General features: G+C 25.9%; 6 protein-coding genes across 6 annotated transcripts; 1 reads left to right on the top strand and 5 right to left on the bottom strand.

Annotated features, from left to right (window-relative positions):
* Window positions 1–1,233: 1,233 nt before the first annotated feature.
* OCT59_000180 (uncharacterized protein) lies at window positions 1,234–3,085 on the top strand. The gene has a single exon (XM_025317225.2). The coding sequence runs from the start codon at window positions 1,252–1,254 to the stop codon at window positions 2,896–2,898; it is 1,647 nt and encodes a 548-aa protein (XP_025178810.2). The 5' UTR covers window positions 1,234–1,251; the 3' UTR covers window positions 2,899–3,085.
* A 2,244-nt stretch (window positions 3,086–5,329) lies between these two features.
* OCT59_000179 (uncharacterized protein) lies at window positions 5,330–5,557 on the bottom strand (the record flags this gene model as incomplete). Its single annotated transcript, XM_066138645.1, has 1 exon — window positions 5,330–5,557. One exon carries the CDS (start codon window positions 5,555–5,557, stop codon window positions 5,330–5,332), a length of 228 nt encoding a protein of 75 aa, XP_065988123.1.
* A 273-nt stretch (window positions 5,558–5,830) lies between these two features.
* Window positions 5,831–6,031, bottom strand: OCT59_000178 (uncharacterized protein; the record flags this gene model as incomplete). Its single annotated transcript, XM_066138644.1, has 1 exon — window positions 5,831–6,031. One exon carries the CDS (start codon window positions 6,029–6,031, stop codon window positions 5,831–5,833), a length of 201 nt encoding a protein of 66 aa, XP_065988122.1.
* A 304-nt stretch (window positions 6,032–6,335) lies between these two features.
* Window positions 6,336–6,737, bottom strand: OCT59_000177 (uncharacterized protein; the record flags this gene model as incomplete). Its single annotated transcript, XM_025325937.2, has 1 exon — window positions 6,336–6,737. The coding sequence occupies one exon, from the start codon at window positions 6,735–6,737 to the stop codon at window positions 6,336–6,338; it is 402 nt and encodes a 133-aa protein (XP_025178811.2).
* Window positions 6,738–11,597: 4,860 nt separating this feature from the next.
* On the bottom strand, window positions 11,598–12,496 carry OCT59_000176 (uncharacterized protein; the record flags this gene model as incomplete). Its single annotated transcript, XM_066138643.1, has 7 exons — window positions 11,598–11,608; window positions 11,683–11,751; window positions 11,823–11,858; window positions 11,933–11,986; window positions 12,055–12,123; window positions 12,310–12,321; window positions 12,400–12,496. The coding sequence occupies 7 exons, from the start codon at window positions 12,494–12,496 to the stop codon at window positions 11,598–11,600; spliced, it is 348 nt and encodes a 115-aa protein (XP_065988121.1).
* A 3,155-nt stretch (window positions 12,497–15,651) lies between these two features.
* OCT59_000175 (uncharacterized protein) lies at window positions 15,652–16,074 on the bottom strand (the record flags this gene model as incomplete). The annotated part of the gene is made up of 3 exons (XM_025325939.1): window positions 15,652–15,846; window positions 15,926–15,996; window positions 16,065–16,074. The coding sequence occupies 3 exons, from the start codon at window positions 16,072–16,074 to the stop codon at window positions 15,652–15,654; spliced, it is 276 nt and encodes a 91-aa protein (XP_025178815.1).
* Between the last annotated feature and the right edge of the window lie 1,564 nt (window positions 16,075–17,638).

Here is a 17,638-nt window from a genome sequence, read left to right as displayed (position 1 = left end):
AACAATATCGAAATTATCGAAATTATATCGTAGTGATATTGTTAACGATATCGTTAAGATTATCTTAACGACCTTGTTTTGAATTTTGATATTTATTATAAGGTATCAAAACAATGTCGTTACAAATTACATTCGTAACGATAAGTGATATCGTGATGATATTGTAATGAAATTGTTTGATATCGTTTTGATATTGTATAGTAGCTATATTTGTGACGATATCATAATGATATCAAAATGATATTATTTTGATATTAAATGATATCGTTTAAAATAACGAGATTTCTGTAAAGTAGGTTTTCATATTTTAGAGGAAATGTCGAATCAAAGGGAAATAGAAGAAGTAGTGAAGAATCAGAATCCGAGGAAAATGTTTATTTGACTTTTCGGGTGGGTAATTTACATATTAGTCAAATTTATCAATTTCAAATTATTAATAAGAATCTAGTATTCATTTAGGTCAAGCGCTAATATAATATCAAAAATATTTTATATTGTCAAAAAATTATTGTGGGTCTAAAAGTAAAAAATAAATCCAGATAATCCGTTACTAAATATCACCAGCGGTGACAATCACTAGTCACTAGTGGTTAATTTTATAATGTATTAATGTAATACCGGCCTGTAGTTTATAATGCTGGTATGGTAACCATCACCACTGGTGAGCTTTAATAATACTTTATTTTGTAGATCGGTATTACAAATAAAATTCGTGCATTTATTTATTTAATTAAATTTGTCATTCGTGTCATTTACTCAATCAAATTACATGTATAACAGATAATTATTAATTTTAATTTCAACCGGAAATACGTTTCAATTTTTTGGAAATTTGTGAAAATGTAAACTTTCTTTTTTTTTGGCTCGTCAAAATCGTGGTTCATCAAAATCTCTACGCTAAGATTTCTCTAACGGAATGAAATTTTTTTATAAAAAAATATTATTTAATATCCAGGTTCAACCGGATATTAATCCGCGATTATTCAGGATCTCCGGAAAAAAAAATATCCGGATGAAGATCTTGTTACACGTGATCTAATGTTATGATCAGCTGAGCTGCTGTGTCCAAATATCGGAGTGCAACTCCGAAAAAATTATATAAATTATTTCTTTGTTTGAAAATTTTAAAACGTGATATTCTATCCCCTTTTTCCTTTTTACACTTTTTTTCACTTTTTACACTTTTTTTTCACTTTTTTTCACTTTTTACACTTTTTTTTCACTTTTTTCACTTTTTTCACTTTTTACAATATGGCATGTACAAAACTTTTCTCGGGAGATCTTCCTGAATTAACAAATGAAATTATAAAATACTTTTGGAATGATTTTTCAACATTACATTCTTGCATTTTAGTTAATAGATTATGGTGTCGTTTGGCGATTACATTATTATGGGAGAACCCATTTTTAAAGAATAATCCTAAAAATTATCACTTCATTGAAATTTACTTAAATAGATTAAACGATGATGACAAAAAAAAATTAGATGAATATGGAATTAATAATGAATTATTCCCTTCAAATACGACATTTAATTATCCTAGTTTTATTAAATGTTTAAATACACAAAAAGTTAGTTCTTCTATTAAAACCTGGGTTGAAATTAAAACAAAATTTTCAAATTTTAATCAATATTTTAAATTACCAAGTTTTATTTTCTTGTCATTAATCAGAATCTTTATCGATAATGAAGTTAATTTACATACCCTTGAAGTTGAAGTTTCATATACATTAGAAAATATAACTAATGATTGTTTTAAATCAGTTCTTCAATTAATGCTACGAAATCCTAAATTCACTGGTAAAATTAAAAATCTAGCAATTAATTTTAATAGATTAGCTAGTAATCTATTATCATATTTGAAACGTTTTAATCCTATTTGTAATTCAATTTTATCACTTTATATTCATTCCTCAATGGATGATTATGCTGAAAAAGATTTATCTAGAATAATTAGTTTACAACAAAATCTTGAAAAAATTTATTTTAATCGTAAAATTTATCCTTTAAAAAGTTTGAAAAACTCCAATTGTTCAAATACCTTAAAAGTAATTATATTTTATGACATTTATTTTGAGAATTTAGGAGTAAATTTTAATGAAGCTTTTGAACAATTAAATGTATTGGAATCTATCCATATACTTAATTGTTATCCTATAAATACTATGTTTGTTCAACAAATTATTAATTTGACCAAACCATTCAAATTAAAATCCTTATTCATGGACAAAAGATCCGTACCACATATCGATTCATTGAAATTATTATTACAAAAATCTGGTGATTACTTGGAATATGTCGGATTTGAATCATCAATAGATTATGAATTAAAATTACATTTATTCAAATTATTCCAAATTTATTGTATCAAAATCAAATTTTTGAGTTTACTTGGATTTGATGATAAGATTAGTTTTCCAGCACTTGATTTAGTTAAAGAATTCCAACACAATCTTAATTATCTTATTATTAATTTTTCTCAATTTGGTTATGATCAAATAAGTTATGATGATAAACTTAGTTCAATTATATTACATAATTTAGGTCAAATTCTTCCTGATAGGTTAGAATATTTGAGTATGGCACTTAAATTCAATATAAATGATTTGGAAGTATTTTTTAAAAATTCTCAAAATGTTTTTATTAGGAAATTATTAATTAGAAATAAGTTTTATCAAGAAAATGAAAATGTTCTACCCTGTATTAAGGAATATGTTATGAAAGAAAAAAGGGTTTCATATTTAGCTATGGAAAATCTTCCCGTTACTAATAATGAAAGAAGGGATCTATATTATTTAAAAGATGAAGTAAAGGAGTTTAAACTTTATGATATTCAAGTTAAAAAGTATAATTACTTATGTATTCAAGTTAGTGATTTTATAAACGAATCTTATTAGTTATCTTGGAGGTTTATTATATGGAATATTGGAATTGATTATGTGTTCAAGTTAGTGATTTTATAGACGAATCGTATTAGTTATCTTGGTTTATAGTTTTTTTTATATGGGATATTGGGATTGATGACAAAATGTTTGAAATTAAAAATTTTTTGCAAATAAACAATAAAATCTATTTCAAATCTAAAGTTTATGTAATTTACTGCTGTTCGAAATTTTTACTTTAAAATATGCAAACGAAATTCGCGTTAAATAACCTTATAATATTTTCAATGCAAAAATTAAAAATTCTAGTCCAAGTCCGGGTTTAAAAAGTGGGCTTTCGCGGAACTACTAGTTTTTCACTTTTTTTTTAGCAAAATTATTTTCCACGGTTGAAATGGAATGGCTTAACGCGGCTATCCCAATTAGCTTCGTACAACTATAAATCCTTAATTCTTTATCATCGAACTACCCTATAAAAAAAGAATGTCCGGAAAATGTCCAGGTGTCCGGAAAATGTCTGAAAAATGGCAATATTCCGGACGCCGAGACATTTTTAATTACCGGAAAATGTCCAGAAAATGTCTAGCCTGAATTTGTTCGCATAATATTATATTGTGATATTGTCATTTTAGCTACTATACTTAAAATCTTTCCAAGTATGAAAAGTAAGTATAAAAAAATATACTGTATATAGAGTATTATATATTCAAATGGTAGCTAAAAAAAATGCAAACCTATTGAATGACTAGTTTTATTATAAAATATTTTAATAATTTTTAATAACTTTTACACTACAAAAATTATACAGTTAAAAATTGTATGAATCCTTAAAATTTATTTAACGAGTGAATTGATTAATTACATTGATAATCATAAAGTATATTTTATTACAAATCATACTACTACGATTATTGTACTATATTTTTAAACCCGGTTTTCATAATTTTTTAACATTAAAGTAGTTCAATAATAATGCATGATAAAAAAAATGTTATAGAAATAAATTTCTTTTTCAATGAAATTTTAATATTTTATACGTTGGATCAATTAAATTAACTAAAGAATAAACTTTTTTATGCTCAAAATAAACAAATACAAATATGTATATATAAATATGTATATTTTTTTTAGGGAAATATAAGTCTATTGATGATTTTGAAAGCGTCTAAAACGTCTAAAATCATCTGGTTCAAGGTGAAATTTCAATAAAAATTTGGAAATTGTACATAAATTTAATGAATTTGCGAAAAGAAAGGCGTAACTTTAGGTCAACTTTGTTTGGATTCTAGCTTATGTAAGTATTAACCTTGAATTTTATTACATTTTAATATCATAACACTTTATTTAAAATTATATATACTTTTCACAGGAAGATAATATGGTTGTTATTCTTGGAACAAGAAAAGGTAAACATTTGGAAGAAAATGTTGGAGCAATAAAATTTAATCTTAGTTCTGAAGCATTATCTGAAATTAGACAAATTATTAATTCTATTTGAAATTGTTAGTGGTAGATATAATGACGCATAATTATTTGTATATATATTTGGTATTTTCAATGAATTAACATTTTCCTTATACAAAAATAAACATAAACATAAACTAACTTATTTCTTTTTACTTGTCTTTAAAATAGCTAATTTACTAATTATTGTATCCAATAAATCCAATAAATTAAATAAAATTTTACTTTTATGAAAATATGTTATGAAAAATTATAAAGAATTAATATATTTTTGTATAATTATGTGGAATATATATAAATCTTTATTGTTTCCAGGTAGTAAGAGTTAGTTAATTTTTTTCAGCTAGAATTGAGTAGAAGTTTGTTAACTTTAACTATATATTTATTACTCGCCTCATGAATAATGAGTAACGGGTTCAATCTAAAATATCAAATCTTTACGTGCTAATTTGCTTGATATTTATTAATTTATAAACAATTTCTATTTTCTCACAAAAAAGAAGAAAAATATTTTATAAATTTCAGATTTAAAAAAAAAATTTTGTTTCGTAAATTTACCACGACCGTTAGGATACATAGTATGTTTCATTAGTATCACTCTTACACTTGCTAATATGATTTAACAAAATTTCTTCGTTTAAAAGGGAATGACGGATTATTTTTGACCTATTTGCCATTTAAAGGTAATAATAAGTTAACATAAATTTGTTACGAAATAATGCAGTATGATATATAATTATTTTACAATACTATATTAGGGCTAATTATGTATTACCTAATTTAACATCCACTACTATATACCAATTATAATTAAAAAAGCTTCTGATTTAAACAAAATTTAAAATTTTAAAGATCCAAAATTATTAAAGCATAAAGTGGTTGGGAATGTATTGCAGAATTACGCTTCTATTCTTCTTTTAAAACATATTTGTGAATAGCTCTAACAATTTTATATATCAAATGGAAAAACTTCTAATTTATATTAGCTTTCTTCAAGCTTTTGACGCTTGTTATGTTTATGTTTTTCTAAGAAATCTTCTAAATTATAGTATGGCTGTTCTTCAATAATTTTATCAGCGGTAACAACTCCAACATCAGGAACAATATTTTTAATTTTTGTCAGTTTCGAGAAATTAGGATTGATATCTTCGGCAAGATAAAATGTGACCAAAGTATTCCTTGAAGTTGGTTTGGTCGATAACCAGGACATCTTCTGGTAACTGTTCATAATCAAAGTTACACCTTCGCGTAGTAACAAGAATCGTGATACAACAAGGATCGGGGTAAGAGTTTATTATGGATTCAGATTTTTTCACAAGACTTCAGATTCTTTATGTATTCTTTTATATCCTAGTTTTGTGAGTTCCTTTCCATCGTAGTCCTACTTGTCTTGCACTATCATTAGAGCATTAGAATTTTTAGAATTGTAAAGTATTTCCTAGCAACAAACGAATCTCCAAATGGGTCTCTTTGCCATTAACGATTATGGCATTCCTTCTTCCCATTTAATCAGTTTGTTGTCATATTTGTCTGATAAATTAAGACATGGAAACTGCTTTAAGGACTGGCGTACATTGAGATGCTTCAGCTTCACAGTTTCATTTAAAGTAACATATTTTCCATGTGCACCATTATACAGCTCCCTAAGAGTTGCCTCACTCTTATTTTCACATGCAATAAGCATGTTGTTGATAAATGCCTCATAATGTGCAAAAATAGCTCCCAACGTATAGAGTAGTTAACATTAAATGTTTCTCTGAGTTCTATTGGAGTGATTCCTAGGATATTATTATAAAAGACGACAAAGAAGAATGGCATTTTAATATTAAAGTGAAATGGTTAATCACTCTCTTCGAGAATAATACGTGTAGTCTCAAGGCTTTCAATAGTACGAATTTCATCATTTGGGTCTAGGCACTCGTCAGGGGTGACAAGCTTTTCCGTCATGCATCAATACAAGAGTTCCAGGGCTAGACGTTTATTTTCTTTTACGCTTCTGTATATGCCATATTTTCCTCAAGCGTGATAGTAGTTTCCTTAAAAATTTTGTCAAAATCTTGATCCTTTATATTGTGAAAGAATGCTTTACCATTCTTATTTAATTTATTACAGCAGGTACTAAGCATAAATTGTAATGCACGAGGTAGTCCTCCAGTGTCCCATAAAATTAGAAGAAATAGGTTACAAAGTTTCCAAATATGCTCGTCATCAGTTTTTTCTGCGCCACATTTCTCTGCATAAAAATCCACGATCTGAAACATAGATTTAGTTGTTAGCATTGGACACTTTATAGGTACTAATGTGGCCTTTTGTCGCTTCTCTTTCCCTGATAGCAGCTTGCTTTGCTGTTCCCAAAAGAAATTCTTGCACAAAAGTGAGATTACTTCCATTACCAATCATGTATTCCTATCATCTCATCCTGTGCTAGAATTTTAATTATATACTTAAATAATTTATCCTTTCGATCCTCATCCCATTTAAAAATCAGTTGAAACTCATCAATATGAAGAAATGCGAAAAAATCTCTGAGTGCCTTTGAAAAACAAACTTTTTCGAATACTTGCAAAGACGTTTTGGATATTGAGAATTTTGATGTAAGGTGAAGCCCGTTCCCGGAAGATCTCAAAACTTAATTCATATTTTTCCATGATGAAGTACTTATAGAGAATCAGCAAGCAAATAATCTTATCATTTTCTAGAAGCCGTAGAAGGTAATCTTGCTTATTGAGTTTGATGCTGTTTTCAAAGTCCAGGTGAAGGTATACAAAATGGTCAAAATGTTTCTTAGTAATCCTCCCCTTGTTGGCTTGGATATTATTGAAAAGCTCTTTACCAAGCCGAGTTTTACCTATATGCGATATTTTAGAAATAGATGAAAAACATGCATAAAATATTTGGATCATTCAAAAAAAAACCATACCTATCCCAGGTGCTCCTCCGCAAACCAGAATGTTGAAATCCAACTTATCATAGGTTCTTAAATGTTGCAACGCTCATGAATTATTCATCACATTACCCCTAACAATTTTAGCTATAATAGAGAGATCTCGATCTTTTAGTGGCATGTTATGCAAATTAAATTGTGAGGTATCGGTATTAGGTGCCAAGGGTGTGGAACCCTCCAGAACAAACTTGATGATATCCTCAAGACCTCAACTGATGTCAAGGGGAACAAGTGTGATTAAAATTGAATTCTGCCGTAATGTAACAACACTTTTACACAATCCTACCTGTTTTCACTGTCTCTTGTCCTGTAGAAAAACAACAAAAAAAGAAATTTACTAAGTCAGCAAAACACGTCTCAGCAGTGAAATAATGAACTGCGAATTTTTTGTTTGAGAGGTAAAACGTTTAGGAGACACTTACTAGCTTATATAAGATGTGAAGAGATCCTTTTGTCAGTTTGATTAAAATAATCAGCAAATAACGAAAAAGAATCCATCACCGGCAAAAATCTATAATCTCATCTTCGGTTTTACTTTTAAGTTCCATAAGGTCAAGTTCAACTTTCAAAAGATTCATATTTTCAGAATTTTTTTACACGTTGCTTACGAAAGAGTTGCTTTCTGAAATCTGAAACGGTGAAGTCTTCAAAGGGAATACCAATACCGTCGTCATTTGTGTAAGTTTCGCCAACTTTTTCCGTGAAACGAGTTTTTGGTCCTTGAATTAAGCAATTTAGCGACAATAACATTTGATGTTAGTTCTTTTGAAATTATCGAACGATTTCGTAATTTTAGAAATTAGAGGGTATATGTCTATCGTGTGATTATTTGGTGATGCTTTATATTTTATCCTGTGATAGTAAAATTTTAGGTAAATAGATAAACTGTACTGTACGGTCAGCTAAACTGTACTGTACGAAAATATTTTAGCCAATCATAACTCATTGTATACTTATCAAATTTTTTAAATTTTTTTTATTTATCGTACAGTAAAATCTGATTGGTGAGTTCTCACTTCGTACAGTACAGTTTAGCCAACCGTACAGTACAGTTTATATGCATACTCACAAGAAAATTAAAAGCAAAGTATATAAATCAAAATTATGAAAGAAATAATATACATATGAACCTATTTGATGAAGGAGAGAAAAATTCGAAAAATAGTTTAATTACATGGAACAATAATAAAAGAATAGTGATTTTTGCGAAAGATAAAAAGAAATCGCAAAGTAAAAGATATAGAAGAATAGGATATCATATGATAATATCTAATGAAGAAGATGATGATTCGCCATATTTAGTAATTGTGAAGGGTGTGAGAGAAATATTGGTAAAAAGATATAAGAAGGAAAAAAAAGGAATGTTTGATCTATATAGAAAATGAAGAAAGTAGAATTATTAAAAAAAGAAATGAAGAAAGAGGAATAAAACCATATGAATCGATGAGAAACATAAAAATGAAAAATGAAATTCTAATAGATGATGAGAGAGATCAGAATTATAATAAAAGAATTGAAATGATAAATGAAATGATAAAGGCGGATCAAGGTTTTATCGATATTTTAAAAAAATAGTATAATCGAGACGGATGCCAAAGATAAGAGAAGAAAGAGTGTTTATTTGATAATAGAGTGTTTAAAAAAGAAAATAAAAATATCGGAAAAAGGAATTAAATTTATATAGTATTTGGTGATATGGGTGTTAAGAGATAGAGATTTTAATGAGATTAGATTTAGTGCAAAGTTTGAAACTACGAAAGAGGATGAATTTAAAGTTCTTATAAGAAGTTTAATAATAGGTATGATATTAATAGTAAACGGGAGTAATATTCTTTTAGGAATTGATGAGAAAGTTAGAAGGTGTTTAGAAAATTTTATGAACAATTAGGTAATAGGAAAAGAATAGATGAAGAATATTATTTAGAAATGTTGATGATTGAAAAATTTTTACAAGAGGAGAAGATGAAATTAGATATTTTTGAACATCCAGAATTAAAAAATGAATTTATAGAAGAAAAAATGGAAAAACTTTTATTAACATTAAAGAAAGAAAACAAATCTTTTAGTGGTGTAATAATTAAAGTGTACAAAATATTTTTGTTTCGATTATCATTCGAAATAAAAATTATGAAGGAACTAATAATTGTTATAGTCTGGAACGGATAATGAAAAAAAAAGAAAAAAATTTTTAGTTAAGAAATTAAATGTAAAGAAATTAAATGTAAAAATTTACTTAACTATGAAATACATTAAAAGAATAAAAAATTCCTTTTTTTTTATCAAACCTTCATAGTTCATACAATATATAGCATAATAAACTACTGTCAATACTCTGAAATTATTGATTGGTTATTATAGTCATAAAATATTTATTGTAAAGTCAAATTTATTTAAAAGTTAATAATACGATTTTTACAAATAATCACAAATAATTCTAGAATATGACTAGTACGTTTAAGTTCACAGCTTAACCTTAAGGCTGTTGGCTGTTTGAGCAAATTGAAATTCCTACTTTTATGTTATAGAAAAAGAATTTTGATCATCAAGTAATTTACAATAAAAATTTTGGGAATTGCTAACCGTCGCTCGCCTGGGCGATTGTCGCCGACTTAGATCACGTGACAGATTTAATATTTTTGATTTTTTTTGATTGGCCAGATTGGCCACATGATCGCGTCATGTTTCAGTTTCCTCGGTTTTTTCGGTCTCAAGGTATTTTTCTTTTCTTTTATTTTTATTTCTAACTTACATTCTGCTTACACTTTGTTTCTTACTACTCTATTTCATTATTTTTAGGTCCTTTAGTCCTTCCGGTTCTGCAATTAAGGTTCAGTTATTTTTCACTTTACGTTTCGTTTCTTACTTATTTTTTTTATTTTGTTTCTGTTTCATATTTCGGTTTTCAATAATTTTATTTCATTTTTTTTTTAGATATTTTAGTTCTTTCGGTTCTACAATTAATAAGGGTATGTTTTTTTATCTTTTATTTATTTTTTTTTATTTCGCTTTTATCTTATATTTCATTCCTTACTAACTATTTTTTACTTGGTTTCCTATATTACCTAACCTCCTATCATGATCATTTTATTACTTCTCATTATTCCATCCTTTCGTCTCCCGTTATTTTCTATTACAACTTTTCATTTTCTATTATCTCTTTTTCTCTCCTGTTTACTTCCCATCATTTCATTTTGCCTCTCATCACTCCTTTTCGTCTCCCATCAACTCCTCTTCATCTTCCCATCACTTCTTTTCGTCTCCCATTGCTTCTTTTCGTCTTCCATCACTTCTTTTCGTCTCCTATCACTTCTTTTTGTCTCTCATCACTCCTTATCGTCTCCCATCACTCCTTTTTACCTCCCATCACTCCTCTTCGTCTCCTATCACTCCTTTTCATCTCTCATCATGTCCTATTTCTCCTTTTTGTTTCCTATCATTTTTCTTACTCTTTTTCGTCTTCTATTACTTTCCATTACTTCCATTGTTGTTTCATTTTTTATTAGCATCTATCTTTCTCCTTGATCATTGTAATTTACTTATCTTTTTTATTTATTGTTATTGTTTTTTTTATTTGTATCGCTTCATTAAAAATAAATACGGTGATTTTTTTCTTTAAAATCGTAAATGTGTGACTTAAATTTTAATATTTGCAAATAAAAATAAAATTTCATTATTTTGAATAAATATGTTTGCAAAAATTTTTTTTAAAAATATCTTCGCAATAAAATTTTAAGTTTAACCGATCAAAAGTTAAAAAAATCAGCCATCAGCCGATTTACTATATATTGTACATCATGTGACATATTTGAAAAAAAAACCCAGGCGATGATCGGTTAACAATTCCCAAAAATTTTTATTAATTATTATGAGAATTATGTACTTTATTATATACAGTATATTGATCATGCACATAATAAATTTTGTGGAATTAACAAGAGGTTATTGTAAAAAATTAAAAACAAATTTATTAATATAGAACGTGTGCACAATATCTTGTTATACTTTCATGAGGTTGATTCTTTCAACTTATTTTAATAAATTCATGTATAAAGAATAATCTGTCATGATTCTATAATGTTTATAACATAAATTTACATTAAGATACTTAATTTTCGCCTAAATCAATACATTTAATAATTTGAATAAATTTATTAAAATTATTTTTAAAAATTACAAACTAAGAATTTTGTAAAACATTTACTACTCTAGTCCTAGTGTTTAAATAATCCATGATAAATAAATAATGTGATAATAATTTAAGATATAAAAAAAAAAATATTGTTAATTTGATTTATTAAAAGACAATTTAAAATCCATCTAAAAGATAAAAAATAGATTAATTATTTGCTTTATAAAGAAATTTATTTTTCTACTTTATTTTAAGAGCTTACCATCAGGAATTTCCAGTTCATCTTGTTCTTTTGAATGAAGGTTTGGATTATTATATACTTCGTCATCATCTGTAATAAATAAGTAAATATAATTAAAACAGTATTAAAATCGTTCGCTATTACGTAAAATTTTCACCTACCATCGACATATTTTTGAGTTTTTTCTTTTTCGTCATCTAAATTTTAAATAAAAGTCGCGTTAAATAAATGAAATTGATATAGTAACTTTATTTGTTAGTAATTTACTTACCATTTGACTTTATTTGCAACTTTTTAAATAATTTAGATAATTTTTTATTACTATCTAAAAATTAAAGATATAGATTTAACATATAAATCAATCTCGATTTGAAAATAATTAAAATATATTACCTCTAAAAATAGTAATTTCTTTTGATGATTTGCTACTATTCTGCTCATTTGATTTATTAAAGTCGTTAACTAAAATAAAAAATTAATCATTATATGATAATTAAACGCTATAATGTTATTAAATACTTACTATTGTCAGGAATGTTAAAATCATACAATTTACTATGAAACACTATTAGCAGTAAAATAAAGTATTTAAAATTAAATTATGATAGTAACCAAAAATGGCAGAAATTATTATTTATACGGTTATACCTTCTTGTTCTTCTATTATAATAAAAAGATAACATTAATAATGTATTTTAAAATAAATATATTCATTAATAAAATATTATACACTTATACCTTCTGTTGCATTTCTCGGTTCAGGTAGATTTTCAAAGTTGTGAATTTTACTTGTAAATAATCTGCTACTCGTATAATTTTCTTTCACTTTATTCATTTCTAACTTATCTATTTCCGATTGAAATAATTCATCCGACATATTTTGATAGTGTAAATTAATTCTGCTCATTTTATCCCAAAGTGTAGAAATATCAGGTCTTTTTAATGGATCAGCATCCCAACATTCTTTCATTAAATTTTTATATTCTAATGGAGTTCCCGACACAATTTTTGGCCTTATACCATTAATAATATTCATTGCAAGATCATAATCATGTTCATAATTTATAAATGGTGTTTGTCCAGATGAAATTTCCCACATAAGAATTGCAATACTATAAATATCAGATGCAAAAGTATATTCTTTTCCATTAATAACTTCGGGTGCTATATAAGGAAGATTTCCATATATACTTGTTGAAGATTTATCAGCAGGTCCACAAAATCCAAGATCACTAACACACCAAGAATTACTTAATTGTAAATATAATATATTTCCAGAATGCAAATCTCTATGAATTGCTTTCGCTTCATGAATATAATAAAGTGCAACAGTTATTTCATCAATAATTTTCATTCTATCTTTCCATGTAAGTTGATTATGATTTTGTTGTAAATATTTTCTTAAATACATATACATTTTCTCTATTACAAGCATATAATTTCCATTTGATGGATTTTGCGTTAAACCATAACATCGAACAACAACCGACCATTTATTACTTATAGTTAAATGTGATTTAGCCTAAAAGATAATAATTTGTAAGAATACCAGTGCTAATACAAAAATTACAATAATTTTATGAAATATAGAATACAATAAGACAAACCTCTTCAAACCAACTTTGATTTGCACTTTCAACATTTTCTAATTTTTTTAATATTGCGTCGCAATTTCCAATTCTTGTTAATTGTTTTTTTTCAGAATCCCATTCTTCATAATGTCCATTAATCCAATCTGCTGTATAAATTTCAGAAAATCCACCTTTTGTTAAATATTTAATATTTTTTAAATTACTATATGGAATCCATTCAACTATACTATTCGGCATGAGTGATTCCATTTGATTGAATTATCAATATCATCATTTCCAGATGTCCAATTTGAAAAATCTTCTTTTAAATAATTTCGAACACAATATTCACAATATAATGTGGCTAAACATTCTTGCTTACAATTTTCACAAATTCTTTTTGTACCATCATTATCCATAACTTTATTTCGATCATAATCTTTAGTTAACCATCTTATTGCATAAGTTTTTTCATCATTTGTAAGGATTTTATCAGCAAGGACTGTTTGTTTTTGAAATTCAAATTGTTTGTGTCTATCATTGTAAATATTAGTATCTGTTAATGTTACTGCTCTATTAAGTGTCGCATGAATTAACCCCTTTCGAAGAGTGGACATAATGTAATCAATAAGAAAGAGAGAATGAATGAATTATTTTAAATTCATTCACTTGATAAATTAGTAAAATGCAACTTGTTGATCAAAATTTCATGTTGTCCCACATAAATTTTGTGACCTTGAGGCGTAATATTTTACGCCCATAACCAAAAAAAGAAAGAATATTACTAACCATTTATTATTATACTTTCTATACTTAGTATAATAATTTAAAATTAAAAATTTATTTTATAATAAATAGATATTATCCTTGGTTATTGATTAATTTGATAAACAAAATCAATGATTGTTATTCAATATATTATATTAATTTGTTGTTATTTTTAAATCTTATTTAAAAAATCAATATAAACAAGAATACATGATTGATGAAAAAGTCAATTTAGTTATTTTCAATTGAATAAACAACGTGGCGAATAATAAACATGAAAGATTATAAGAAAACCATTCAATTTATTATTTCTACTAAAAATATCCAAGAGAAGAAATTCTGTAGAATTATAATTATTATTTTTTTTTTTAGGATGTTGATGGATCACAAATATATGTTTAAATAAAAATATATGGTTTAATAAAAAAAATGTTTTAATGAAAGAAATTATTACGTAACGATTTAGTGTAATAATAAATAGTAACAGGTAAGGAATAGATCAGGCGCAAGTATGTCACAGGGTTTTAATATCATGGCCCGGGTTTTCATGTTACACAATTCAAATTATTTATACATTATGAGATGTCGTACGCGGTACGGCGGTACGCTGTAGCAAATAAAAGATCGGCAGGCCGGAATTACACCCCACCCACCCGATTGACAAAAGGAGCTAATCTTATATAGTTAGTCTATATGTGCTTAATTAAACAATTATTTAATAAAAAGGAATGATTTACATGTTCTTTTTGTTCTTTTGTTGTCTTTTTATGGAATACTAAATAAATTGTACAGCTCCGAAATTGATACATTTTGAAATGAAAGCAAACTCCTTTACCAACATGGCATGCTCAAAAATATTTTCAGGAGATTTACCTGAACTAACCTATAAAATTATACAGTATTTTAGAAAAGATATTTCAACATTATATTCATTTATTTTAGTTAATAGATTATGGTGTCGTTTAACCATTCCATTATTATGGGAAGATCCATTTTCACTTCCTACCCAAAATTATCGTTGTATTAAAACTTATTTCTGCTTTTTAAATGAAGATGATAAAGCAAGATTTAATAAATATGAAATTAATGATAATTTATTTCTTACAAATCCATTATTCAATTATCCTAGTTTTATTAAATACTTAGATATAAGTAAAATTTGTCATTTTATTAAATATTGGGTTGATACTTTAGTAGATAAATCCGATAATAGGTTAGGAAATTTAGTTTATAGTTTATTATTTGAAGTGTTCATTGAAAATGAAAGGAATTTACATTCTTTTGAAGTTGTACATCCTAGGTCTTATGGTTATAATTATTTTGATGATAATATATACTTGATTTTACAAAATCCAAATCTTATATATGATATCAGAAATTTAACATTCCATATTTATAATAATGATTTATATCAAAATATTGCATTTTTAGAATTTTTATATTCTAATTGCAAATCAATCCAAATCAACAGGTGTTACTTAAACCTGTATGGTATGGTTTTTTATGTATGTACTGTATGGTATGTATGGTTTTACGCAGTATTGTTTTCAATCTATGTATGCAAATCCATACAGACTTGCAATAAACCATACATGTATGAATTTTTAGCATACAAAAAATAATAATACATGACAATCTACTTAAAAGTTATTTATTTTAAATAATTACAAATACTTACATCATTAAAACATGCCATTGGGTTTGACCAACCTGAAATATTGAAAATGGTAGCTACTCCCTGTGGTGAAGTTTTTGGGTATTCAATAGGAGAGGCTGAATAAATGATTTCTGAAACTGAAAGATGTTTAGTTAAAAATGCCACTTGTTCATCTTCATCATTATTATCCTAAATTAAGTTTCAAAAAAGTTATCAAGTAAACTTTATTCAAACTTATCAATAAAAAATGTGATGACAATAAAAATACCTGGTCATCTACTAATAATCTTGGAGATTCATCTTCAGATATTGTTTCATCATCAGATATTGTTTCAATATCTGAAAGAATAAGTGGGCTGACTTTAGACAATCAAAAAATAGTAAAGAAAAAGAAAAAGCGCGTTTACGCGTTTGCATTTCTTTAATTTATATTTAGAAATATATTAAATAAAGAAAATAAAGAAAACAGTCAATTTTGGCAATGTTTTTGCAGGGTGAATGTAATATAAATACTATAATTAGTCAATATGAGTCATTTATAAATTTCCAAATAAATCTTTATTACAAAAAAAAATTAATAATATATATATTCGGACTGATAAATGAGAACCAATAAAATTTATCTCCTCAATTATGTATGCATTTGTGTTCAAAACCATAGGGTATATAGCAAACATGTATTGTATGGTTAGCTTTGTATGTATTGTATTATTATAACTTTTTAATGTATGTATGATCTTTTCCCAATTATGTATGTATTGTATGATAAATCTTTTTATTACCAAATTTAACTATCATAATGATTGTGTACTGGCTAAAACAATTCAAGGTGATTATAAAACATGTAGTGTATGCTTAACGTTGTATGTATTGTATGCTTATGTATGCTTTGATTGTGTCCATACATGTATGGATATTAAAAATGATGTATGGCATACTTATTTTTGCCATACATAATATTAGGATTTACAAAAAAAAAAAATTTAAGTATTTTTTTATTATAAATAAAATAAATATTCCTTAATGTAATGCTAGAAATAATGCAAATATTTACAATATTCATAGATGATGACTCATAAGGAATTAATTTTCATTTTCAGATATAGTTTCGTCATCAGATATAGTCTCAATATCTGAAAGAATAACAGGATTTACTTTGGACATAGTAATAAATGTAATAGAAATATTTTAAATGAAAAGAAAAGAGAAGATTATAGTAATAAAATTGCAATAGAAATATTTATTTTTAAATTTTTTTAAATGAAAAAGTATTAATAAACACAGTAAAAATATTTATTTTTAAATAAAAAGAAAGAAAGATTATAATAATACACGTTGAATTGTTTTAGCCAGTACACAATCATTATGATAGTTAAATTTGGTAATAAAAAGATTTATCATACAATACATACATAATTGGGAAAAGATCATACATACATTAAAAAGTTATAATAATACAATACATACAAAGCTAACAATACAATACATGTTTGCTATATACCCAACAATTCAACGTGTATTATTATAATCTTTCTTTCTTTTTATTTAAAAATAAATATTTTTACTGTGTTTATTAATACTTTTTCATTTAAAAAAATTTAAAAATAAATATTTCTATTGCAATTTTATTACTATAATCTTCTCTTTTCTTTTCATTTAAAATATTTCTATTATGTTTATTACTATGTCCAAAGTAAATCCTGTTATTCTTTCAGATATTGAGACTATATCTGATGATGAAACTATATCTGAAAATGAAAATTAATTCCTTATGAGTCATCATCTATGAATATTGTAAATATTTGCATTATCTCTAGCATTACATTAAGGAATATTTATTTTATTTATAATAAAAAAATACTTAAATTTTTTTTTTTTGTAAATCCTAATATTATGTATGGCGAAAATAAGTATGCCATACATCATTTTTAATATCCATACATGTATGGAAGGTGATTATAAAACATGTAGTGTATGCTTA

This window comes from Rhizophagus irregularis, chromosome 1, assembly GCF_026210795.1.
Source record: "Rhizophagus irregularis chromosome 1, complete sequence".
Classification (NCBI taxonomy): Eukaryota; Fungi; Glomeromycota; class Glomeromycetes; order Glomerales; family Glomeraceae; genus Rhizophagus; species Rhizophagus irregularis.
Note: the sequence above shows the minus strand (reverse complement) of the source record. Positions and strands in the feature narration are given on the sequence as shown.

Excerpts from the sequence above, each read along its gene's own strand:
- OCT59_000180 (XM_025317225.2), top strand. The coding sequence starts at position 1,252 with ATGGCATGTACAAAACTTTTCTCGGGAGATCTTCCTGAATTAACAAAT.